At 41.1% G+C, this 27,303-nt stretch overlaps 2 protein-coding genes across 4 annotated transcripts in view; one reads left to right on the forward strand and one right to left on the reverse strand.

The window, feature by feature from the left end:
- dbo (Kelch-like protein diablo) overlaps nucleotides 1–17,593 on the reverse strand; it is a 50,689-nt gene extending 33,096 nt beyond the window's left edge. The window contains exons 1-4 of the mRNA XM_065426531.1: nucleotides 16,923–17,593; nucleotides 14,522–14,794; nucleotides 9,259–9,417; nucleotides 2,608–2,818 (exon numbers count right to left, since the gene is read on the reverse strand). Of these exons, the coding sequence (XP_065282603.1) occupies nucleotides 2,608–2,818; nucleotides 9,259–9,417; nucleotides 14,522–14,794; nucleotides 16,923–17,201 (922 nt within the window). The 5' untranslated portion in view covers nucleotides 17,202–17,593. The remainder of the gene's footprint in view (nucleotides 1–2,607; nucleotides 2,819–9,258; nucleotides 9,418–14,521; nucleotides 14,795–16,922) is intronic.
- Nucleotides 17,594–17,803: 210 nt separating this feature from the next.
- The window catches only part of alpha-Spec (alpha spectrin), a 165,912-nt gene continuing 156,412 nt past the window's right edge, over nucleotides 17,804–27,303 (forward strand). For 2 of the 3 annotated variants that reach the window (XM_065426521.1, XM_065426523.1), the window contains exon 1: nucleotides 17,811–17,929. The gene's annotated coding sequence lies outside the window, so the exon portion shown is untranslated. Of the gene's footprint in view, nucleotides 17,930–27,303 lie in introns of all 3 variants that reach the window. The other variant, XM_065426522.1, reaches the window with a different exon arrangement.

The raw sequence follows: 27,303 nt of genomic DNA on the forward strand, positions 1-27,303 counted from the left end.
AAAGTAATTGCTGAAAAGAAGATTCTGTAACTAAGGAAGCCTGCACTCAAGCAAGCGCAGCTTTGCACTGTGATAGACACTGAATGATCACCATAAATGCTGCTATGGTTCACAACACTGTCAAGTTTATAACAAACTACTGTGCCAAAGCGGTCTAAAACATGAGCAGTGGCACTGTGCTCAACAGCAGTACAGTTATATATGATAAAGAGGGTGCCTTTCAACCCCATCCTATTGCTTAAAGCCCAGCTGCACTTATCAGGTGATGCATACACTTCACGAATAGGGTAGCCTGGTTATGGCTGGCTGCACCACATAAGCAAGAGTACTGGTAAGAGGGAAGTGGTAAGTGCTCAAGTCGAGTTAGCCTCACAAAAGATGGCAGCAATGACCTCCAAGTGTCACATGGTGTATGTGCATCACATGGCATATGTGCTACAGTTCAAGTTCATATATGTTAAAAAAGATGCCACAATGTCATGAAGTCAGAACTGTCCATAAACTAGAGACAGATAGAATTTTATTATCCAGTGGCGGCCAGCAGCCTAGTGGCCTATGCGACAGCACACCATATCAGAGAGAAATATTTTTTTTGCACATCACAAGAATAAACAAAATAGGAAAAAAATAACATGATAAAAATAACAACAGCAAGAGTGTAAGCCACAATTGTACCACAAAGACATTATGTTAATCATAGGAAAAACAAAATATGTTTTCCATCAAAATTATTATTAATTAATTATTAATTATTATTATATTTATTAAAGTTTTCCATCCATCCATCCATCCATCCATCCATCCATCCATCCACCCACCCACCCACCCACCCACCCACCCACCCACCCACCCATCCACCCATCCATCCATCCATCCATCCATCCATCCATCCATCCATCCATCCACCCACCCACCCACCCACCCATCCATCCATCCATCCATCCATCCATCCATCCATCCATCCATCCATCCATCCATCCATCCACCCATCCATCCACCCACCCACCCACCCACCCATCCATCCATCCATCCATCCATCCATCCATCCATCCATCCATTCCATCCATCCAATCCATCCAATCCATCCAATCCATCCATCCAATCCATCCAATCCATCCAATCCATCCATCCAATCCATCCATCCATCCATCCATCCATCCATCCATCCATCAAAACTGTTCCTAGCCTCTGCCAACAAGACAACTTCATAATTTGAACCCTGCAATCTTGATTTTGACTTTCCCAGTCAAAACAGATGACTAATTTCTTACTAAAGTATTTGTACTTCCGAAATTCCTATCACAAACTAATTTTTGGTAACCTGCTGATATGAAAGCCAATTGCAACAAAATTTCACACAGCTTATAAAGCCTTTTTCTTAATAGTGTAGATACAAAAAAGGTTCTCTGCAAAATTTAATGTGGAAGGTGCAAGTGAATGCACCACAAGAAGCTAGAAAAAATTACATTTGTGATACCAAAACTGAAAAACAATGCCGGAAGTGAGGCAGAACCCAGACCCTCTCCGAAAGTGTCCGAGGTGTCTGCTAGTTCACAAACAGAGCAAGTGCCTGTTTTGTGTTCACAATGTTTTCCACATTATTAATGGTGATAAGTGCAAAGTAGTAGCACATTGGGCTTTGTAGATACAACATATCATCTCAATATGTACTATTAAAGGCTGGGTGATGGAACTTGTTCACATTTTTGATGATGTTATCACTACTCAACACTACTCTGGTCATACCAGTGCTTCTTCTTTCCTAGCAGGCAAATGCAGCTTCTGCATCGATGTGAGCTGCTCTCACTGGCACACCTAAACAGTTATGCCTGGCTCTACAGATCATATCTACCTTGTGCCACATAACACCTGGTACTGGCATTTTCGACTAAAGGGCTATTTAAATGCTATTAAAGAACTACAAGATTATAAGCCCGATAGATCTGCCACATGAGTGTTTCAGTAACTACTATGCTAAAATGTTCAAGTGCAGTAAAAGACACAGATGCACTAAGTTGTCACACAGAAGCACTTGTGTGTTCACACCCTTCATCAATGTCTTCTCTATTGCACATAAATGTCTTTGCATGTCTCACCGACAAAGTTAAACCCCTAGGTTCATAACTTAAACTACATTGTGAAACCTACACTGGATGAAAAGAAGACAAGGCGGACAAAGTGTTGAAAATCAGCGCTATGTCCGTCTTGTCTTTGTCTGCCACAAATCTGCCATCAGTAATAGGACAAGGGTTAGAGACGCATCCTCATTGTCTGTAGACATGCCTCCAGTGAGTGCTAGTGAGCACAGCACAGCTGCTTTGGTACAAGCCCGCTCCAGCCACATTCACGGTGGCCAGCAGGTTTTTGCAGATGGGACATGAACGTAACACTGGCCATGAAGAATGATGTGGTACACATAACTGACACGGCATTGAGCAAAGTAGCTCAATGCCTTGTCATTGAGCAAAGTAGCTAGGTTAATTTCAATGGAAAAAGTAATGCCTTAAACAAAGCAAAAAAGCAGAGGAAGAAAGAAAAAAATAACCAGAAAACAAGTTCACTTTTTTTTTTATAATTTCACAGAATAAACACAAAAGCTTTATTTACCTGCAAAGAGGACTTCACCTCTACGCACAGGCTTCCTAGGCCTAGTGCGTGGGCCCTGCATGAGTGGCCTTTCCTGGGGCAGCAACAGGTAATTCTTGGCTTCATCCACCAAGTCGCGACACACTTCATCGCTCTTAATGAGAAGATCTGAGCCCACTGTGCCCACAAGAAACTTTGGGCTGAGCAAAGGGAGCCGAACATGCTGAAGTACCTGAAAGAATTTGCAGCGCCTTCTAAAGTTTAGCGCCACTATTCAACAGGTTGCATCAAGGCCTAACCAATACACAGCATTTTTATTCTCTCAACCTTAAAAGAAGGTTTTACGCTTACTCCAGCTTTATTCATACTGAAATTTTGCAACAAGAATGCATCTTTTGGTCTACATATTCAATACAGTGAAAGCTCGTTAATTCGAACTTCGATAATTCGAATTTATGGATAATTCGAACTGTACGATTTGGTCCAGCCAAGCTCCACAGAAGTCTATGTATAAAAAAGTTCGTTAATTCGAACGCCAGAAGGTTCCCTCACGGATAATTCGAACTACGCTCGCCTGGCACACGGCCAGAGAAACGCGCTTTCTGCCTACACACAAGGCGGTATTGCCTCCGAAATTGAGAGAACGGCTTGAGAAGGCAAAATTGGAAAAAAATCTAACCGACGCGGGGTCAGCCAGAAGGCAGCGGCGGCTGCCGCCTCTCCGTTCTACGTATCCTCCGAGACTTCTTGCCCGTTGCGAATCTCGGAGGCTTTGCAAATCTTGTACAGCTGCTAATGTTATGCGGAGATGGCACGGCAAGCGCCAAAACACAGCAAATCAAGTACGTCGCAGCTGCGCTTGCAATCGAGAACCAACGAATCAGGGCCTTCGCCACGTTCACATGTTCAGCGTCTTTGTCTCGGCAGTCTTCATCAGTTGTGAATCTCTGTTTTCAGCTTAGGAGGTATTGGCCGTCGCTATTCATTGTGATGGTGTCAAGCCTCGGCTAACGTTCGTTTCGGTGGATATCGGTGGTGTGGCACAGTCGGACCCAGAGCTTCGACTTGAAGGTGGCGTGTGCCCGCGGCACACGCCATCACTTTGTGACAAGCCAAATTTCTGACATGCCCTACTGCTTCCAAATCGCAGTGTACTGTTGCTCTCCTTCACTTTCGTTAGTTCGAACTTTCGTTAATTCGAACTGAAGCGGCTTCCCCTTGCGGTTCGAATTAACGAGCTTTTACTGTATTACATTTGGCACCTCTGCTTGTCTGGTTCACACAGAAGAAAATGAAAAAGCATCATAAACGCCTTCACCATCAGAAAAGCGAGCTGTTGCAGAGCTGTGGAGTGGTTTTGCTATCCGCCAGCAACTAAGAGTCCCAAGCAATCAGGTAAACAATGATACAAAGTGTTCTACTGAACAATGCAGACCAAAAAATATAAAGTTGTTGCAATATTTCAGTGTAAACAAGGCACTGGTAAGCGTAAAATAAGTTGTTTGAATAACAACGCAGGTCATTGTACATGGCTTAATCTTATGCTCGGAGCTAAAGAATGCATCATCAAGTGTACTACTTAGAAACCAACTTGTTTTGCTAGGTATAAAGCCAAATGCTCTTGTGCGCATGCATAGTAGGTTAAAGCAACTCCTCTGACTATTATCAAGCTAGAACTAAAGATGCACTCACATTGACAACAGACACAGGTCGCACGACTCACTGTGACTGCTGAACAAGGAGCAACACAAGACTACAGACGTTCACACTGGCAAGCATGATCTATGAGGTGCCACCTCGGATGGGTTCTGTTCGTGCTCTTATGCTTGTTCATGCCAAAATATTTTGCACTTTTACGATTAAACAGCATGAAAGAAAACATGGGTCACCAATAGGGGCATGTTTGCTTGCATCTTGTTCACCTCCTGTAGGCAAACATTTTTGCCATTCACACCAACAAGCTGAGCTCAAATTTGTGCTTCTTGTTTCAAACATGCTTGGCTCGCTTCTTTTCACTTGTCATTCTCTGGCTCTCGTTGCATATTTTTATGATGATCTTACTGCACTGTCTTAAAATGTACCATGATGGTGCTGATTGCGCTGTAAGGGAGTGAGAAGCCAGAGCTGCTCACTCCCTAGCAAAGTAAAAGCAGCAGTGCTGGAGTGTCTCTGTACTCGGGAAGTTGTACGTGAAATTTTAGCACATTCCAATATCCTCTTACAACACACTGCTGACTGGTTCAGCTGTTTTGTGACTTACGTCGCAGAGCTGAAAAATTGAGAAGAGAGCTACTGCACAAAAAGAGTTGCTTTTCAACCAAAGCAACAAACTGCTACCGTCACTTTGTGACCAAGTTGGGCATGCGACATGTGCAACTCACTAGTGTGAATGCCTCATAAAGTATCAAACGCATGGAACATGTCTTTTACATGTTTTCAGTGTGGCATTGGCTGATCTTTGTGTGCCCCTTTTACATTTCACAATGACCACAGTATAATTTCAGGTGAAATGTGTTCGGTCTAGTTACCAGCTGAAGTGAATACATTAGATAGCCTTGAACACCCCATTGTGCACATTTTGGCTGTAATATAGCGTTCTAATCTTGTTGCAAGAGGTGGATGCATCAACATTACGTAACGCCACACTGCACATGTGCTAGAAATATTTTTCATGCTGTTGTCACTTTAGTGTTTTGAACTAAGAAAATTCTGAGAAGTCTAAGGAAAACCCTCATGAAAAACTTCATAAAAAAAAGTGTGTGTGCTAGTGTGGGGGGGGGGGGGGGAGGGAGGGGCAGGTGAAGGGGTATCAATACAGCTTAGAAAGGCCATATAGCATACAAACACATTTGAATACAAAGAGCAGTACAGAAATGCTAGTGAAGTAAATATATAACTTAGTATTTAGAGAGGAAACAAAGAGGCAATATAACTTTAATATGCAAATGTGATGCAAGCAAAAACCAAGTGCCATCATCAGAGCATATTAATTCTTAGAATTCAGAACAGACTTCCTTCCAATGCAATGTATATACAGTAACAGGCTACTCTAATCACCAACTGCATAAAAAATTAATGGCATTGCGTGAAAGAAACAAACATGTTACCTCCTTCATTATGTTAGCAATGAATTTGCATTGCGACATACAAGGTACAAGGAAAAAAGCAATGACACAGCGCTTGTGCTGTCCCTTCTTTCCTAGTCCCTTGTGTGTCATGCTACCAACTCGTTCAGCATTCCCTCACTTTATTAGGATGATTACTGCGTAAAAAGACAGTAATGGGCACAGATTCCCGCAATGAGAAATATGACAGTATGCATGGAAAGTGTGGTAGTACCAAAAAGTTCGGCGAATTATTTAAATGCTGCACCACAGGTTTGACATGAAATAGACTGTGCAGTTCCATTCTACACAAATTTTGTAATGTTTACCTCTGATAGAGGCATCAGAAGATGGGGTGGTAGAGTAGGCAATGATTGTGCTGCTAATCTTGAGGGGCAACTGTTGCTGCAAATGTTCAGGCCAGACAGTGCAGAAGCAGCTGAACCTCTGTACTACTACGTTTGTGAAGTGTTTTCAACGCCCCCAGAGCTTATTTTGAAGCCAGGACAGAATAAACATTTTGAAGCAAGCTTTTAGACGTCAACCATGTATTAAGTAACAAAGTATATGTCTCTAACCTGTATAAATATTTCTTTAATTCTGAAAATAGTTTCCTTTAAAGGTTCGAATACCAAAAGCACTGCCTGTCATTAAAAATTCTTTTTTTATGGGCCTCACACAAAAATGCTTGAACAGAAGAATGAGTAACATTGCAATGTTTTATGTGTTGGCTTAAGTTAAAATCACTTACTTAATTTCAGTATGTTGCGAAGAAAAGACAGCATGTAAGGAACCTTACATGCAAGGCCAGAATGGAAGACAGGCAGAATGGATGGTGGGGAGACAGGCGGCCCATCCATTGTCTCCCCCCCCACACACACACATTTGCTTTGCTAATACTGCCAAAAACACAGCTGACTAAAAGTTAAATACTTGCAACTACTGTCATTTTTGTCTTTATGTAAAGGTTGGGTAACTACATTCCGTTGGAAATGTGTTGATATAACAGAAAACACGACCAAATTCAAACAAATCCCATCAGTGATGGGTTTGTCTACTATTTTGTCACACAACTTCAGGAAATAAAGGGGTATTCACAGCAGGCAGAAATTTGACCTCTCTGCTGCAAGGATAATGCACCCTGTGACTCCCGTGCCACACCTTCATCAAGCGGTGCGGCCCCCTGGGTGTTTGCTCAAGATCTACAAATGCTCCCCCATCGCTGGGGATGGAGCAGTGCCCAGCCTTCACATGAGCATCTGCTCGGCGGCGGCAGTGCATGATCTTGGTGCTAGCGGGGGTGGAGGAAGAGAAGGTTTGCTGGAAACGACATCATGCATGATTCCTCCCCTGATCCCCGGGATAAGACTTTGGTGGGAACACTACCTAAGATGCTGAACACAACGCCACGCCATGGTGGTCTCTTTTCAATTAAAATTACCATTCATCAACTGAAAATGGAGATGCAGACTAAGTTAAATAATTTGCCAATACACAAGCATTTTCGTTGTTTCACTTTCAGGCTTTTGTAAAATGCTCATTGAGTATACTACACTACAGAAAGATATTACAGCTTAATTGAAGCAGCATGACGGCACAAGAAAAAAAAAATACAGAATTGGCTAGGTGTTGTTTTGCATGTTTTCTGTCTTAATCCCCATTCTGCTCTTTCAATTTACTTTCAACATGAAGTAAAGTTGTTGCTACTATAGAATGATGTTACTTCACAAGATATACACCTTGAGAGACTGGCAAGCTGATAGCCCATATCTAAGCACTCCTAGTAAATCAAAAGCCTATGCTCCTTAACTGTTCCTTGTATTTTCTTTGCCTTCTCTCAAGTGAAGAAGTCCTGGTGAGAAAGGAAGAGCAAAAACATTGACTGACCTTCAATGCCTAAAGTACCCTACCTTTATGCCAAAGTTGACTTTTCTGTATCTACATTTACTGAGCTATTAAAATGAATTAGCAAATGCTTAATGGTGTTTATAACACATGGTTAGTGCGAAGATAACAGGTTTCTACAGGATAAAATGCCTTCCCATTGACCTAAAAGAGACACTAAATGCAATGACTGAATCTATCTAGACTCCTGCATTAGTCTTCTAGAAAGCTTGCAACATTTATTTTATGCTAAGGGCTAACTTTAGCACAAGAAAAATTGTGACCAAAGGAGCCTAACAATTCCACAATTCAAATTGCCCATTACAAACATGGAAATTTACATGGGACTCTATGCAGTGCTGGCAACATTGAAGGTCATGCTCTACTGGGTTCTGCTGCTTACTTTGAGACAGTGCCCCAGGAAAATGGCACCATGCTGCCACAAATAGCACTGACAGTGCTATTTGTGGGAAGATGTAACACTACTGAGCTCTGTTATAAATTTCAGTAAAATTGCCCAAACTAGGTTTCCTTCTGCATTAAATACAATATATATATATATATATATATATATATATATATATATATATATATATATAAACAAGAAAAGAAGGAGAATTGAGGGGCTTGATTTTGTTAATCATGACCATGTAAAGCCAACAGACAATGAAGCCAAGGAAAGCACTGAGGAAATAAGCTGTAGTTGAAATTGAAATGTAGAAAATAATAAAAGAAGGGGAAATGAAAGTGGATGAAAAGAAAATGTGTCACTGGTGGGGGCCAAACCCATAACCTCTGTATTACACGTGTTGGACTACCAATTGTGCTACGGTGACAACTATCAAATCGTCCAGTAACTGGGTATTTGTGTTTACTAGATCTAGCCCTAGGAGTGTTAGCCAGTGCTACTCAGAGCCAAGGTAGGCGGATATCGAGCATCCCTTATTTTGCCAGATGGCATCAAGTAACACGTGATCTTAGGAGAACGGGCACGTGGCTAATAAACCCTTGCATGATACCTAATGGCATCAAGGCTGCCAGACCCGAGACCCTCACAATGAATAAACAAGAGAAGAAGGGGAACCGAGGGGCTCGATTTTGTTAATCATGACCATATAAAGCCAACAGACAATGAAGCCAAGGAAAGCATAGAGAAATTAGCTGCAGTTGCAATTGAAATGTAGAAAATAATAAAGAAATGGAAATGAAAGTGGATAAAAGGATAATGTGTTACCGGTGGGAGCCGAACCCACAACCTCTGCATTACACGTGTTGGACTACCAATTGTGCTACGGCGACGGCTATGAAACCGTCCACTAACTTGGGTATTTATGTTTAGCAGATCTAGATTCCCCTAGAAGTGTTAGCCAGCGTCATTCAAAAAATATATATATTTATGCACGTGGTCAGCTACAAATTGGCATTTATATATGGGATATTTATGGGGGCTCTTACTATACTTTCAAAGTGGCGATAAGAATCCTGTCCTATGTTTACGTCATTTTCCCACTTACAAAAGCTCTATTCCAGATAAAACTGATGCTTTGAACATCTCGTGTCACTAATCTACCATCATTGCTTGATTAAATGTATTAGTGTCCATTTAAAGGCAAATTCTATTCTTGTTATTAGCTTAAACCTTTGGGCAGACTGAAGAATGGCAAACGAATACTTTCAGCCTCACCTGTCCCAAGTTCTGTCTCCTTTCTGTAACATTGTATTTTACCCAAGACATGACTGCTGAGAAAACCTGTTCTTCACTCCGGACGTTGAGTTCGTCACTTGATATTATGTCTACCAACTGGTTGACTGGTAAAAGAAGGAATTCTTCACTTTCCATCACCTGCAATGTAAAACAAGGCACTGGTAAAAATAGTATAAAAATAAAATCAAACTTGCCACGAGACATTATAGTGTCAATCTAGCAGTAAGCTTAAAAAATACAAAAAGGAATAAAAGTCTCAAGGCAGTATAAGCGCGGCTGTTCTTTTTTTCATTTTTGCAGCAAGTTCTAGCATTTATCTTTGAGCAAACCAAGACCCATCAGTTAAGGGCACCAAGTGCTCTCATAAGTATACAAATCAACATCTAAGATAGAAATATGTGGTAATGCTGCAAATCCAAAGTTAATCTTTTTGGCAGAAATTTAAGTTACTTTTAGAATAAAACAAATCTGCAGGGACTAGAATAGCGCTCGCTGCAGGATTACACAGCAACTATTCTAAATGCACATGCCTCCATAACCCCATCTGTGTGCAAGATGTCATAAACAGCCATGTTGCAGCACATGCAAGTCCAGTGCAAAAAGAGGAAACAGTGGCTGAATGCTGAACTTGGTAGCTTGGTATGACTCATGTTAGTAAAAACAAACCATTCTGCTCCAACTTTTCTGACGTGCATAGTTGCATCCCTCAATTTCAATAAAATATTTTTTTAGAAGGTCGACCTTTTCCTTTGCAAGCACAGCAGTGCACTGAGAGTGCCACAGCACTGTGAGCCCCCTGCTTCCCGTCATCTGTTATTTGTATATTTAAAATAAATTGCACAATGCAAATATGCCCACATATCTACTCTTACTTGTATTTCGTTTTTTTTTTTCATGAAAAAGCTAAAGAAAACATGTTCACAAGCCTCTATAAAATAAGGTGAATGCTGTGACAAAGCCTGCTTCCAACAGCTTACCAACTATATTCACATTTACACAAACACATTTTCTTTGTTAAAACAGATCTAATCTCTGCTCTGCCCCAAACAGTTAAGTTGTTTTACGCTAAATTCCATATGAAAATACAGACATGGCTACTCTATTTATGGCCTACAAGGAGGTAGAATGGTTCCAGAGTTATTAGAACTACATAACACAGCTTTATAATCATAGTATGAAAGAACAAGCATAAGACCAAGTTCCTTCCATCAATATACTGAGAGTGAAATATATTTGAGAACACGTTTTAGTGATGAAAAGCTGTCAAACCTTTCGTGAAAAGCAATGCGATTGTACCAAACTTTGCCGTAATAGTTCTGCAAAAATCCGCAAGGTGGAGAAGTAATTAATAAAGAAAAAATGAGACATCCACCCAATTGTAGCAATCGGATGGATGTCTCATTTTCCCTTTATTAATGTACCAAACTTTGTACACAGCTCACCAAGACTCCTCTATTCAAATTCATTCGATCACACCACTATTTTCAGTGATGGCTTCGATACAGCCCCATGACCTCATGTAGACCTTGATAAGGTGGTCCTTTTGGCAGTTGGTCATTGCATCCAAAATGGAGTGTTTGCTGTTCTGAGGTTTTTAGTTTGACTCTCTTTTAACTACATCCCATATATAATGGTCCATCGAGTATAAGCCCAGAGAGATGGGGAGGGGGCACATAAAAGTGACGTGGCCATGGAAACTTTGGATATCCAATCTTACATCATTGAAGCCATGTGTGCAGTGTTTATTGTAAGACATGTCGTCATCCTTAGACGACATGCTCAATCCAAAGCTGTTTACAGAACTTCTCAACACGTGTAGTAGCACTGGCTCCGAGGCTTTGAGGTAAGAAGTGGAGCGACATATGGCCCTTGCAGCTGACAACTGCTAAAATCATGGCAGATTACGGAAACTTGGTTTTCATAGCAGTGGAAAATTCTTGGTGGCTAGAACAAAGCCATCTGGCACTGCTTTTCTCTTGACTACTTAATCTTGCAAAAAGCTATTTTCATCTTGATAGAACTACAGCATGTCTTGTTGCTCAGGGTGCTTGAGCTTGTTCAGCAGGAACTTTCTCCTCTCAATTATGAGCTGCCCTCTTTCTATGATTTAGGACTTGGTGGATGCCTGATGATATGCATATCAACACCTATTTTTTTTTTTAACTGTTCTAATTCATTTAGTGATGATCTTACTTGACCGACAAAGTCAGCTGTCCTGACCATTTCCTTGTTGACAATTCCCTTTTGGCCACAGAAGGCAGATACCCTTTTGAGTTGAGCAGGTATTTTTCACTTCGAAAACAAACTATCTTTCCATGTTTAAGAATGTTACAATTTCCAAATTTATGTGGTCGGCGGCAAGTATGATGAACAGAGCATGCCTTCTCATTTCTTGCTTGATGCTGAAAGCTGCCATCTTAATGTAAATAGACAAACGATATACAAAGGCTGTTGAAGTCTATGAGAGTCTGAATCCCCACAAGACTATCCAAGAGCAATAGATGAATGTATGCATTTTCACAGAATTAATGGTGCAACAAATTTTCTTGTGTTTTTGAATATCTGCTGCACCCCGTTACTAGCCAGTAAACTATACACAGGACAGCAAGCAATATGCACAAATTTACAACACTCCTTGCATGTTTCGACAAGTTATGAGAACTTAAACACGATCCACAGTGAAAGACAGTTTTAATGTCTGAAAGCTACGCCTGGTTCTGGGGGATTCCATTATGGAGAGCTCTGAACTAACTACTGGGAGTTCATCAATGTAGATTAAAATCATACATGGGTATTCTTGCATCACCCTCCAATTTTAATGTGGTTGCTATAGCCTGTAATCAAGCCTATGACCTCATTTTCATTAGTAAAACACCACCGAGTTACAGTAGCTAAAGGGACTCTAGATAGTATGTTGTATTTAATTTGTTTGCTTCCAAAAAGTTGAATCCAAATTTCCTACACAATGTTTTACAAGTTCTATGTTCATTCAAACACATATTTCTTGAAAAACACAAGTTCAAGAAAGATGATTTGTGCTTCTTATGCTCCCAGCGATGCAAGGATGGCAGCCAATTGTGAGCGAAGTGCTGGTGGTATTACAATATGTTACTGCAGCCAATGGAAGCCTTTGTTTTAGCTTTATGTTAGCTTAGCTGGGTACCATTGCTGAAAATGGAGATGGATAGTACTCATGCGAAGTGCTCAGCACATGGCTTCTTCCTTGAGAAGTTTGCCCCGAGTGCACACAAGAGACAAGAGTCAGAGACTGAGTGTGGTTTCCGTGTGTCAAGAAAGACTCCAGCAGCTTGCAGACTATGTTATTCTAGCATGCACAAATGGAGGCTGCAGTTAACATCCCTTCCACGGCACACTTCAACACACAATTTACAATTTATTATGACTATGATTGTCAACACCAACAGTTAATTCTCCCATTAGCTTTGAATCCCGGTGTTTCTGGAAGGTGGACGTTCCTCACAGTTCTGATTGGATCGACTGCACTACTTACAATGTTCCAAGTCATTTCCAGATTTTTTTTCTGCAGTAGGCACAGGTGTCATCCTGTTGCAAATATTTGCTTTTGTGATGTTTTTGTCTTCAGGCAGCCAGCTTGGACCTCAAAAGGCAAGGCGCTGCTCTCTGTGTTAGAAATTTTCTTTACAGAAATTTTATTTCTTTTGTCGTCTTTGTAAATCTTCATGGACAGTTTTTCTTTCCATTCTCTGCATCAAAGTTACCATTTCCGTTTCTGTCACTTGTATTTATTGCAGGTTGCCTACTTGTACTTCCAATTAGCCTGTACATGGTTACCAGCTTTCTTGATCTCTTCTGACATTTTGTGTCCAAGCAAAAGCTAGATATTTGTGCACTCCAGCTGCCTATCCACATTCCTGAATCTATCTTCAAATCCAATTTTGCTCTGCGCTTTTTTACTTCAATGACTTCAAAAGAGGTCCAATCCATGCCACGCTGCAATGTTTCGTTTGTGGTTTCATTTATTTTTTCATGGTATGGAAGTTGAGGTGCCACCTAGGATCCACACTGTACATTAAAGCAGGTACATTGATAGGGGCCAAGGCCAAATTTTGCACATGAAGCTGTTAATCAGGGTGCTGGTGCTGCATCTTCATTAGTCTATTCTTTTTAGAGCATCACAGATAAGTATGCTTGCATAAGTATGCTTTGTATGAAAATGGAACAAAACACGATTGAACTAAATGTCAGGACAATCAACAAAAATATGGTGGCATCAACTAATCACTTTTATGTTATCAACTTGTGGCTCATAGCAGTTCATACCAGCATCTATGGAGTCGCCATCTGTCTCCTCTCTATATTTGATAAATTAAAGCTCTGGAACACAGCAGAATGGTAAATTAACAACCTATACAATGTGACCTACGGCATACATACAAAACTGAAATTCACTTTATAAAGTCCGTCCAAAAACCAGTATCACAATCTTTCTACATATGTTACAACAAAGTTTACATGTCTTAACAGATGCAATAAGCATCAAAATAAACTTTAAAATAAACTGTCATCAAAATAAACTGTAAACCCCTTATGGACGAGTGCTGCCTGCAGGCAATGTACAAGATTTTTAAAAATTATTACTTTGCTTAGTTTCGGTATTGAGTACAAAGTTTAAGGCTAAATGTCTTCATCAAACACTGAATGACAGGCCACAAGTGTCATTTGTTGGTTTATAGCCGGAACACAGTACAATGAAGAAGTCTGGCATGGGCATTGCTTTGTTTTGAAAGCACGATCAGAGGAGACTGATGCAAGATATCCGGCTGCAGTGGTATCACATATGTGATGTAAAGCAAATGAAATGTACACCTATGGGTCACATATGATGAAAGGTATCTGTAAAAATTCCAAACAAGTCATAGGTGGCTTGGGGTGAAGCCTACTTCGTTTTCTGCCTGGTATTTTTCTCCTATTGCTGAAACAGTTTCCGCAAAATACTTTTTCTTAATTATGATTATTTTCAATGTGTTCTGCACATTTAAATAGAAAATAAATGTTATTTTCATGTATTTATATGTGCCATCCTTAAAGGGTTAACATCTGCAAATGCTGCACTGCATGCAACTTTTCTCAGCCATCTAGTAACTGTAAAGTGGGATTTCATAACGAAAGAATATTGCAGATCATATGCCAAGCCACACTTCAATTAAAGTGTATGCATGATAAGGGTATAGCGGCCACAAGCAAGAAACCATAAACATGCCTCTTGAAAGTTGTGCTGTGTAAACTTGTCCGCTATACGCAGAAGTTCACGACACGAATGTGTGTCAGCAAATGCACGGATGCCAAGGCAGTTGGTTGGGTCCAGTTGCCTTTTGAGAAACTCGCAGCAGACATCCTGAATCTCTGCCATTTGCAAGAGGCAGGCCGCTGGCAGCAGCATCTGTACGTTGCCTTCCTCCACCACAATGTGTGATGTGTAAGCAAAGTCCATGAGCAGCTCCATTGCGTGTTCATCTATATCTCGTATTGTCACCTAGATGAAAAGGAGTGAGGACATGAGCACAAGGAAGCAGTCGCTAAATGCAGCAGAGTTAGACCAATGAAAATTCTTAACTTCAGCTTCTATTCAGGAGAACACAATCAGAAATAGGTTTCAGCAATTCGGCCATGTGCATACTATTTTAAAGACTTCATCAAACATTTGCCAAAACTAATAGCACTTCTATAAAGCAACTTGAAAGAATGGCAAAATACTGCAATGTAGAATGGATGACCACTAATTGTATCAATTTCTCAACATAAAATAGATATAGAAACTAGCAACAAATATAGTTAATTTAGACTGGCCAACTTAGATGGGAACAAAATTTTGTTGGATCTGTGAGCATATGCCAAAGTGCATTCTTGTGCCCTCTGACAATGTGACCTCTTAGGAGTTGAGACATGTACTCGTACATGTGCATCCTTTGCACGCCTGTGCCTGCAAATTTACTCGCTTCTGGAGAGAGAGTTGTCAGAATTGAGAAAGATGCATAAGATACTTGGGGCCAAATGATGCTGAAAATAAAACTGACTGGTGAGTTGCATATAGTGGCACAGTTACGTACGATGTATTTAGTGCCTGAACTGTTTGCATGGATGCCCCTTTGGCTGTCCTTTTGACTTGTGGCCTACAGTAACATATATTTTCTTGCCAATATTCATGGTGCTTGAGTAACAATGCAAATAGAGGACATAGGACAAAGTAACAAGTGATGACAAATGTTGACAGAAAACTGGTGTGGTTTCTTGTGAATGGTACCCTTTATATGTCACAATAAACCAAACAAGAAAAGATACTGAAGAAGAATGGCAGATTGGGCGAGTTGGTGGTTTTCCATAATGTTTAAAAACAGCGCAAAGATGTATACCGGACAACAGAATAGAGTATGGGACACACAGCACCGTGTGTATCCCATCCTCTATTCTGTTGTCTGGTATACATCTTTGCGCTGTTTTTAAACATTATGGAAGAAACGGTAGAAGTGAAGTAAAAGCAAAATCACATGATTACAATCACCCCTAACACATGCTTGGTTTTCCAAAAACATCCATTCTTTGTCAGAAAAAGCTAGTAATCTTTTCACATCTATAGCATCTCGTCTAAAGTTATTTTTCTGCAAGATGTTTCTTTATTTTTGTGGACTGGCCCACATAAGAGGAAGTTGTTAAGTCTCTTCCACAAAGTGTCTTTCCCCCCCCAAAAAATGCAATGCACAGCCTGCTTACAGAAAGAAGACCTATAATCAATGATCAATCAACGGCCCCCCCCATGTGAAAACCGCCTCTCCAGCAGTTGCCTAGGCACTTGCATCGATGAGCAGACTGCAGCACATATGCTGCGCTGTCACGTACCGGAACAGCTGCACAACACCAAGCGTTATCTTATGCAGTGCTTGCTATTTTGATGGCATGCTGTTTGCATAAGTTCAATTGGAAAGCATGCGGGCACAGAAAGGCACACATCCACTGTGCCCTGCCTCGATGCCAAGAGCACAAGAATGCAATTAGGGATGCGCTCGCCGATCCCGCACAATTTCTTCACCATCTGTCCATTGGCAGCAGTGAAATGCTTATGCTTAGAATAGCTTGCCTATAAAATGAATTAATTCATAACAAATAATCTCGGGGATTAAGAACATGCAACTACAAAGATCAAGTCTTTTAACCTCTCTCCTCTTGTATACTTTTCTCAACTTTACACGTCGTAAGGGCAACTGGTTAATAAAATGACTATAGAATTCTCAGTTCAGCACTTCAGCTGTTTCGCGCAGTATATGGTTGTGAACGTCCTGTTGCGTTTTTGTGGGCAGGCCGTTTTCTCCATAAACAGCACTTGGATCCCACAATACTTCGCTCCCATAGTGAATATTTCCAAGCGGGCTTGAAGCATAATGCGTGATCAATTTAACTGGCCGTGTAGCAGCTCTCAATCAGAATTGAGCGTGTCGTACATTGGTTCCAACACGGTTGAAACTACTTGTGTGGCAGGGATATGTATTCAGATGTCGTATTCTGACGACAACGGTGAAAGTAAAGCCGCCTTTAAGGTAAATTTATGTGGTTTGACAATTCAACTAACTGCACATTTGTTGCATAAGTAACGAAACCGCAAGCCTTACCTCAGTCTGCCGACTTTCCGCCAATTCACCGGTGAACATTGCGTGAAAATATGGGCTGCATGCCGACAGAACTATTCGATGAGCGAAGATCTTCCTGTTTCCCACAAGCAAAACGACGTCGCAAAGCTCTCGATGTAGTCGAAGCAGATTGATGGCTTCGAGCGTGTGCCTAGAATGCTTTTCGGAAGTATACTCCAGCCTCGCGGGCGACGTTGAACTGTCCAGATCCGTGTGCAGTATTTCGCCCATGGTGCTTCGAAAGCAACGAATATCGTTCATATTCCTCAGGTCTTACATCGCACAGCGCACCCCTCCGTAGCCCTTTTGGCGTTCATTCGGTGACTTGAAAACACGACATCAAATAAAACCACGTCATATGTAGTTCCTACGCCCGAAAGGCTTTCCTTTCAGGAATAAAACTACGCCAACCTCGCTAGGACGGTTGCCAAAAGAGCAATAGGTCAACGCCTCACAATTCCGGTGGCCCGATGCATGGGTTGACACCTGAAACAAAAGCTGTACGTCCACACCTTAACAGAAAGAAAACTCGCGAGAGAAATCAGATAAATTTATATTGTGTTTGCCGATAAAACTGCTGTCGCGACATCCCTCACGTAAGTAAAAACACACGCATGACCAGTGCATTACATTGCTGGCAAGAAAACCAAAACTACAAAACCAGCAAGACACAGGTTGCCAATCGCTCCAGTTTGCAAGTTAGTACATATATATTTAAAAAATCAAATGCATGATATAAAAACCCATTTACTGCATTAAAAAATATAAGAATAAGCACTTCTCAAAAGGTTATTTAATCAAGTGTCATCGAAAGTAGATTTGCGAAGCTAGTGTCATCAAGCGGCGCATGCAAAAACAAAAAGTAGAACCAAAAAAGCTCGGCGCCAGACTGAGCGTCGTTGCACGGCCGGTGCTGCGGATTGACCTCGCCGAGTGTCGCCATTTTTCGGTGATCAATACCGGTGGGTATCTCACGTTCGCCCTCGAAAGTAAGTTTGCGCTGTTTGAGAAAATGTTCTGGGGGCTTGCATGAAAAATAGCGTGTCCCTCTGTAGTAGTAATTTGATAAGTATTGGTAGCGTGAAGCAAATAGTGCAGTTTGTAGAAATGATAGCAGTGCCGCTGGCAACGCCCTGATCAGGGATGTTCAACTCGAGCCTCCGCATCAAAAACCTGGCTTATTTTCCTAAAATAATACTGGCGACAGCTTGGCCGCACGGTGAGCTTTCCAGAGGTATTACTTGATCAGTTTTCCTGTCCGGGTGAGGTGCTGGGGTGTGTCAAATCCACGAGGACTCTCTGCAGTGACCTTACTCGCAAGTTACGGAGCTGTAGCTGAGCGAAGCTTCGCTCCTGGCGCTCCATTTTGTGAATCCTTATTTTTTGTAACTGTGTATTTTTCTGATGTGCAGCCTTAAGGAGCTATAGAGGGGGATAAATTAACAGCTGGTGAAGCTAAAGATTAGTTTGACAGCGTGGAGGGGCTATTTTGTACCAGAACCATGTAATGGTTCGTGGCCGGTCTTCCGGGATCGTGGTTGGGCGCACTGCAACTTACCCAGCGGAAATGCGGTCTTTGTGAGCACGCTGTAGTTTATCCGGTTTTAATTCAATAGCTGAAAGTTTTTTACACGATCTGCCCTTTGGAGCAAGGTCTAGTGGCAGTAAGTTTTGTGGAATGCATTAATCGCTTGCATCATCGCACATGCTGCGATGTTTGGGGTGTGTCTCTGGAAATACTCTTCCGCTTGGTTTGATAGTTTGCGCGCAGATTTATGACCATCTTATTAAGTTGCTTATGTGTGCAAACACAACGTATGAATTCCAAAGTATTTTCGTATCTGTAATCGAGCGCATAACTTGCGCTACTTATCGATGCAAAGTAGAGCGGGTGCTGCAGCTTATCGTAGTTTCCGTTACCCTGCACAGGGCTTTAATTTCAATGTTATTGGTTTTGAATCATTTTTTGTTATGTGTATAACGTAGCTTGAATAACTTATTCGCTTTTCTCCGCAATAAGGCCGGAGATAAAGCGATCGGTTGGAAACCCGCTATAAATCTGAACTGGCAGCCGACAGGAATGTCGCCGATGGGAGTATCCTCCTCGGCCTTCTCTCTCGTGGGTGTGTCAGTGCAGTCGTCGTGTATTCTGCGGTTGCTGGTGTAGGCAACGGCAAACAGATTAGGTGCGTTTCAACTGAAATATGAAAGTTGGTGCTTGTCTGCATTTTAATGTCTTGTAACTACTGTATTCAATGCAGTAGTTGTGGTGAGAGTTGTGTATTAAGAGGAAGTTTTATCTATGAATCCTCTATTCAAATACATGTGAATGGAGAAGTTATTTTGCTCAGCATTCACTGAACAAATTTGCTGAGGATTGTTAAATTCAAAAGAAAACATCTTAATCTGCCGACTGTTGGGAGCAGAGTTTACTAAGCCAATTAGTCTTTTAAAGATTGTGGAAATTTGAAAGAAATGGAGCATCAAGCTGACTATTTTACTTCGGCAGTTAAAAAAATATATATATAGATATCACAATATTGGGACAGTTTAAATGGATAAAACTAAATTGAGATGTTAAGCGGACAAAATTGAAATTTTATACACTTCTCTGAAATATGCCACTAATTTATTTATGGGCTTTTACAGAACTCATGTGATCAGTAATAATGTTCTGTAAACTCGCATTTTGCCACTTAAGATAAGCCAATGGATATAGTTTACAGAATTGATATACAGAGTTGGGAAACTTGATTCATTTTTCAACACTTTACCAGCTGTCGACAGTATTGAAAATAATTTGATACCTCAAATAAGATTTCTGCATTCAGCAGTTGGTAGAATATAACTTTCTTTTAAATGCAACAAATTTCATTCAAATCAACTTGCACTTTATGGCCTCAAACTAAAGTTGCTGAAATAAGATGAGTTTTTGGTATAACAACCAGTTGGTACAGACCTTGCAACTGCTGGTGAGCACTTAAGTGCATGAAGTATACATTAGTAACAGTTAAAGCTTTCCTTGTGAGCAGCATTGGGAGAAGTGAGAAGCAAGCTTGTGGAATTAGTTCAGTTAATGAGCTCTGATTGCATTGTGGTTACCACATATCTGTCGGCATTCTTTCATGTGATGCTTGCAGTATATTATAATGTAGAAATGATTCTAGACACTAGGTTTATTGGGATGGGGGGGGGGGGCAGCTAATAGAAATGCTGCCATAGCTTACTTGGTAATTCATAGCCTACGGCAGGACATGGAGTGTTCCTTGTTCACCAATGGTTTGTCTTGCCTTTTTGCTTTATCTCTATTCTGAATAATATGAATAGGTCACTGCAATTAAAGCACATCAGCCCTGTAGTGCATTCCTTGATACTCATATTTGCCAGGACCAGTTAATGTGCCGCTTATCAGCTTTATTTGCCAATGGTTCTGAATATGTTGAAGGCCACATGCTCAAGCATTTATTCGATTTACTGACTGTTACTTTTTTGTAGTATGTTGAGCATTTCACTAGGCTAACACCTCAAGCATTGTTACTAACAATTGTGAGGTCTATGCAGTATGTGCCCATATAGTCTAATACTGTTAGTTGTGGCGTGCTGGTACTGTTTTTAAAGGGACCCTGAAACAATTTTGATGATTTTGTACAAATGTACCGAGTCCTTAGGCTAAATCCGTCTGATGATTAAGTCGCATATAAGTACTCCACATGAGGCGTATAATTTATTGTAAAGTATTAAAAATGTACGTTGCTACCAATTGCAGTGGTGCCGCTCCCCTGAGTTTTCAGCTACCCCCTCACAATTGACGTCGTTAGCCAGATTGATGTCAGTAGGGTGAGCTATTCGATTGGTTACCCAGGCTGCACCATCAACAATTTTTCCAAATTTATGGTGAGCAAATGTTTGCAATAGTTGGAATGTTGGGTAATTTGTTTCTATAAACAAAATTAACAGAAAGAGAATATAAAGTGGCAACTTATCACTACACTCAAGCACTTCCGGCACAAAGCAAGTGTCGTCTGCTTGTGTTACAACGTTCTCAGTGTTAACGCTAGCTGCACAGTCAGTGTTGGCCTCAAGCTTTCTTCTTGTGAGCACCATGGTTCGCCCGTGTTGCATTGTGGGCTACAAACATGGTTATCGGTAATATGTCAAGCTGCGACATGTGTCCCTCTGCAAGGCAGCGCATCGGACTGTCGGTATCCAATCGGCGCCAGGATCTACGTGTTTGCAGCCATCACTTCACTCAGGAGGATTACTACCACATAGAGGATTTTAGCATGCCCTGTATTTGGGTAAACGCAAGCGAATGTGAACTGGGCATTTTACCGTATGAGCATAGGCGCATAGATGAACAGCTTGCACGGTGCAGCCACCTGGTGGCACAGAGCTCAACCAGACACACGCGGAGCTAATATAGCATTAACCAAGTGTATTCTACTTTGTTGCTAGCGTAAATTTTTGGCAGGAACGTAATCATGAACACATTTTCTTTTTAAATGTTTAAAATGTTTTACGCTTGGTTACAGCAATAGTAGCTCTGTGTTTGGTTGGTTAAGCTCAGCGCCACCAGGTGGCTCAGGCCACTCACATTTACGCTAAAGCCGCTTCACCGTAGCAGTAGTAGTATGGAGGGGCTTTAGTTTACACCTCTGCCTATCTGTCAAGATGCCCAGCTTGCCTGCAATTACCAGAATACTGGACACGCTCGACGCTGCGACAGAACATCGCAGCGTCGATCTTGTGGATTGATGATCTTGTGGGAGATTGACGGCTAGGGGAGAGGTTTGAGAGGCTTCGCGGGCTGTCTCGAAGACAACCAGAAGTAGACGACACAATGTCGCATCATGGTGCAAGCCAGTGAGGGTGGAGCTTAGCCCCCATCACTCGGCGAACTAGTTGAAGAGTGAAATCATGGCTAGAGAGGAGGATAACTTTTAATCTTCTGTAGCTCTTCATATAATATGCTTCACTAATACCCCTGTCACACGGGCACTTGAAAGTCTTTTGAACAAAAAGACTTCTCCCGAAAAGGAGTTTCACCTGCAGACACACGACAGGGAGTGATCTTTTTCAGAAATGTTTTTTTCTGGAAATGGAGTTCGTCATTCTCTTTTACGGCCGCCGGACTTCATAGCTGCCGCCATGGACAGACCTCCCAGACGACTTGCGCTACTCTGGCGCCGTCTTGTAGCCATCACTGCTGCACTACGCTTTTTTTCTCACGCTTTCACCATACCCTCCTCCTCCAATTTCCTGCTTGTGTCCTTCATCCCCCGCTGTGTTCCACATGCACTTCGTATTTTGCTGCTCGGTTGCGCCGATGCTCGCCGCTGAAACAGGTGCCTTATAGCTGCGCTCTAAAACAATTTTCTGGCATATTTCCAGCTTTAATAATTCCATATGTTTAGTACAATTATATGTTGTTTATTCTATGTTTAGTACATTATTATAGCATATATTGGTTGTTGCATTTCTAATTGGCCATTTCTCCATCGCAGCCAGCAGGCTTTTCGCTCGAGTTTGAGAATTGAAATTAATTGCATGGCATATAACATTTACCTCCTTAATATGTGCTTGTTTGCCTTGTTCAGATACACACAGAGCGTGCCATAGTTCGCAACTTATCACAGAAATTTTGGTGCTGTATGTTCTGGTCATGGCAGTGGACATCGGCTAAATCCTCCAGTCCAGTTAAACTTCATTTCACAATATATTGCCTGGCACAGACTGTCTTGTGCGGCATGTTTAAAACGGAGCAAAGTTTGGTGTCACTGCCTCACTAATTTGGAGATCGCGAGAGGCAATGCGTGGGTGACGTATGGGCGTTGTACAAGGAATGCTGAAAAGGAAATCTTCTTTTGTGGTGTTCTTGAAATTTTGAAAAATGGTAACAAGAAGTAAGCGTGCAGCCTTGCTTAAATTTCTCTTGCAGTAGGAAATATGTCTTTATACCATTTTTGTACTTGTTAACACCCTTAAAAATCTCCCTTCAAACAGCTAGGTAGATGTTTGACTATAGTGGAAAAGTGTACACAATATCGCAACAAAGTAAAGGCTGGCAATGACCAGCCAGCCTTCACTTTTTGGCAATGGGCTGTACATGTAGACGACCAAGGGGCTGCATCTTGCCCAACAAAAGTTTTTGTGTGTCGTGCTGTGTGATCATTTTGACTGCCAACAGGTCGGCGGTCAAATAGTAAAATAGTTCACAATATGATGCGTTGCCTGGGCCTGCTATTTGTTTTAATTGTGACCTCAGAATCTACGTTGCCTGTGCGAATGTGACTAAACTGCTTTTAGAGACATGCATTTGAGTACCTCTTTAGCATACTCTTGGTTTCTTAACCAGCTGGGGTGTAGAAAAAACTTCCATGCAGTTCAGAAGATTAAAATTTCCTTCTTTTTAATGTAGTAGCAGATATCAAATACTTGTATTTATAGAAATTGACCTTTCATGAACAAATGTCAGAAACTATGGAAGTCTATTCAGGCTGGATACATTGACAAAATTCAAATTCTCTTTTGGAAGTACAGTTGAACTTTGATTTTGCTTAGTGGCTATGGTGTTGTGTTGCTTAGCAGGGGATCAAATTCCGCTGCATTTCGATGGGGGTGAAATACAAAATGCCCATGCACCACGCATTGGGTGCACATTAAGGAAACTTAGGTGGTCAAAATTAATCCTGAGTGCCGCTACAGTGTGCTTCATAATCAGTTCGTGGTAATTTGAACCTTGATATTGTGAAATCCAATTTTATGCATTTACAAATCTTGCACATTTTGATCCTCCATTTGTATGTCATGCATTGTCATGTCATGTCACTTCAATGCATTGACCCTTTTCGCGGAGCAGTTCTAGGAAAACGAGATGGTGCTGTGCCACATGTGGCCTCAGCAACAGCACATGAATATGAAACCATTACCGCATCTACCTTGCTTCTATGCGATATTAAGGCATAGAATAAATCTATGACCAAGCTCATAGACTGCTGCTACATAAGGACAGCCTGTGTTGCCGGCTCTTCGCGATGCACAACTTTCCCCGAGAATAAGACTTCACTCATCCGCCAGCATTGTATCACTAATCTCTGAAGAAAGGACTTCAACCTAAGAATGTCAGCAAGAGTGAGTACCGCTCGTTAAACAATGACAAAGGGAGTAACGCTGCTTCTTGTCATAGTAAGTTGCACGTACGTTATCTACACACATCTGCCCTAACTGGCATGCAAACTTATTCCCACTCTGTCACCAACTTATCAAGAATAAGTGAATGGGTGCACACTTTAATATATGCGCACTCTATATGCACAGTGAATGACAGGCTACACCGACGGCAGGCAAATAGTCGAAGCTGAATATTTCATGACGGTCCACAAGAGTAGGCGAGTTACTAGCGATAATACATATTTGCTACAAGGTATTCCAACACACACCCGCCGTGGTTGCTCAGTGGCTATGGTGTTAGGCTGCTGAGCACAAGGTCGCTGGATCGAATCGCGGCCACGGCGGCCGCATTTCGATGGGGGCGAAATGCGAAAACACCCGTGTACTTAGATTTAGATGCACGTTAAAGAACCCTAGGTGGTTGAAATTTCCGGAGTCCTCCACTACGGCGTGCCTCATAATCAGAAAGTGGTTTTGGCACGTAAAACCCCATCATAAAAAAAAAAAAATTCCAATACACAGAACAGCTACGTTTCAAGCCTTGTGCGCAGTAAAAAAAATCTATCGGAACTGAGCACACCCACGAGTGATTGGGCAGAATATAATCAGATAGTGACTGCACCGAGAAACTTGACTGAGTTGGAAATGTGGCAAGCCACTGCTTCAGAGTGTTTGCCAAATAAAGAACGAAGAGCAAGACATGCTGATCCTGATTCAATTCATAAGCAGAAAGTTTAGATAGCTTGGAATACATATTTATCCCAGCATTTAGAACAAGCTCCATATAAGCTGTGTGCTGCTCGTGCCATTTGGACATAACTTAATTAGCTCTGAAAGCGCTTTCATATGCTCACTGAAGCTGTGGCTAAAGCTTCTTGTCGTCCACCCAGTCACTGTCTACGATACCTCCCTAAACAGAGGCTGCACTGGCGTCATACACATCACATTGTAAACACAGAGGCAGCTGAGGCAAGCAGTCGACGCGTCACCACATCAAACATGGCAGTGCCCATGGGATCGCTGCGAAAAGGGTCAATATTTGCAAACTCATTTTTAAATATTGCTCTAAGGCAATGCCAATAAAATTTGTAAAAAACAAAAAAACAAACAAAAAAAACATAGTAAGGTGCATTTTCTGGTTAGTCATGTGCGATGTAGGGCCACGAGACCCTATATAAAAACCCAATCCAAACCTGCAAATCCAATGATATCTAATTGACTAGCATTTTCTTGCATTTGGCTTTGCCTATTGCTGTTTGTCTGCTTGACTTGCTGCCTTGTGTGCCTGTCTTGCCAAAAAAATATGGGCCACCTAAGCAAATGTGGTAGAAAAAAGCTAAAATTACTCACTGTGATGGGCAGATAGAAGTTTGTTGTGGCTACAGAACATGAAATTGTGTTGAGTAGTTTGACAATTGTAAAAGGTAAGAACTCCATCCTTGAACCTAGTTCAGATAACAAGTGCACTGAAGAAGTTGCTCAGGACGGCTCTGCATTAAAAACTGAAGCTCTCTTTACCTAGTTCCTAGACATATGCTTAAGAAGCCTTCCCTTTGGTGGAGAAGTGTATCGGCAAAAAGCATGTTCATTGTTGGGTTACAAAAAAATTAAAATGTAGCGTGGGGTCACCTGTAACTAGAGGTGGGCAAATATAAACTTTTTGAGTATGAATAGTAAGTATTGAATATTGAATCAAATGTTGAATTGTCAAACACGCACTTTTATTTACTGCAGTAATATTTATTTCATTATATTTAGGCATCATGCTTTTACTGACTAAGGAAAAAAAGGCGGGTAACTATCAGGGGCAGTTAAGATCAGATTTAAACAGATCACTAATTGTCAATTAGAACTGCACTAATAGCCTATCAACATCTTTAGGGCCTGGTTGCAAACCAGCTTTCCAAAAACACTAAATAAATGGTTGGCAAGAAAAGATTGGAAGTTGTGAACTGAACAGAAAATGCTGTGGAAGGACTTCTGTGCTGTAGACACATGTAAAATGGTCCATTGCAAGGAAAACATCACTGGTTATAGTGCAAGAGATAAATTTGCTACGGACATGACTAGACTGCCAAAAACACTAAATGACATATTACAAGGAAAAATCATGGGTTGTCATGTATGCTTCTGCTGCGAAACCAAAAACAAAGCTTGCATTACCCATTTTATTTCTGAATAGTTTGGAAAACTTTTGTTGTTGTTTCACTTCTGATAATTGCGATTCGAATACAAATGGCGTGTAATATTCGATTTGTATTTCAAAATATTCGCCCAGCCCTACTGCTAACCCATTTGTGACAGGATGAGCAATGTGAACTGGCTTGCAACAGGTGCCTGATTGCTGGAGATGGTACATTTTTGTTTCACGATGTTGTAAACTAATGTGGGGTCTCGTAGAATGAGTAAAATATGAGGTTCAACTGTATTGCACAAGTAGCAGCTTGAAAGAAATTATTACAATAAATAAAAAAACTTTTCCATCACCAATGGGTGCTGTTAGCCTTTGGTAAAAGTAAAATATAATTTTAATTGTTTTGACATCACACCTGACACATTTGATACTTGCACCAGTACTACTTGTACCTATAACACTACATAGCTGCACCAATAAAATCCGGCACTGTTTTATTTGGCAAATGAACAGTTTTGGCCACATATAATTTCATTTTTTAAAATTAATTTTTATTACTTTTTTGCTTTCCTGTGTTTGTGCTTTACACTGTTCGGTGCACGTTGCCTTTTGGCTTTTGTTAGGACACCTAATCGGGTCAAACTGTTGTTCGTAGCACCAACAAATAAATCAAGCTAGTTTCATCTTGTAAAGTACAAATATATATCTTGCACATCTTTTTTTCTTTTTTTAAAAACTTGTAGGGCCTTGCATACAAATTTTCAGTCATGAGCTTCTGTACTTTGGAAAGAAAAAGCCACTTGGGTCAAATCCATGCTTGTAGTCACTAAAGTCCGGTTGCCTTGATGGAAACTGAATAGGTGATTCCAGTGCAATTTTCAAATGTCTATTAACTAAGATTATTCACCAATACTGTGCCTTGAAAGCTTTTGATTGCTTATAAAGGACTTGTGAATCTTTAAATGCTTTTGTTTGGCAGACGATATTGCTTACTGAGAGTCAGATAGAATGCAAAACATTTATTGTGAATTTTGTGCCCAAGCTGTGGTGACTGCCAAA

The sequence above is a fragment of the Dermacentor albipictus genome, chromosome 1 (genome assembly GCF_038994185.2).
Source record: "Dermacentor albipictus isolate Rhodes 1998 colony chromosome 1, USDA_Dalb.pri_finalv2, whole genome shotgun sequence".
In the NCBI taxonomy this organism is placed as follows: Eukaryota; Metazoa; Arthropoda; class Arachnida; order Ixodida; family Ixodidae; genus Dermacentor; species Dermacentor albipictus.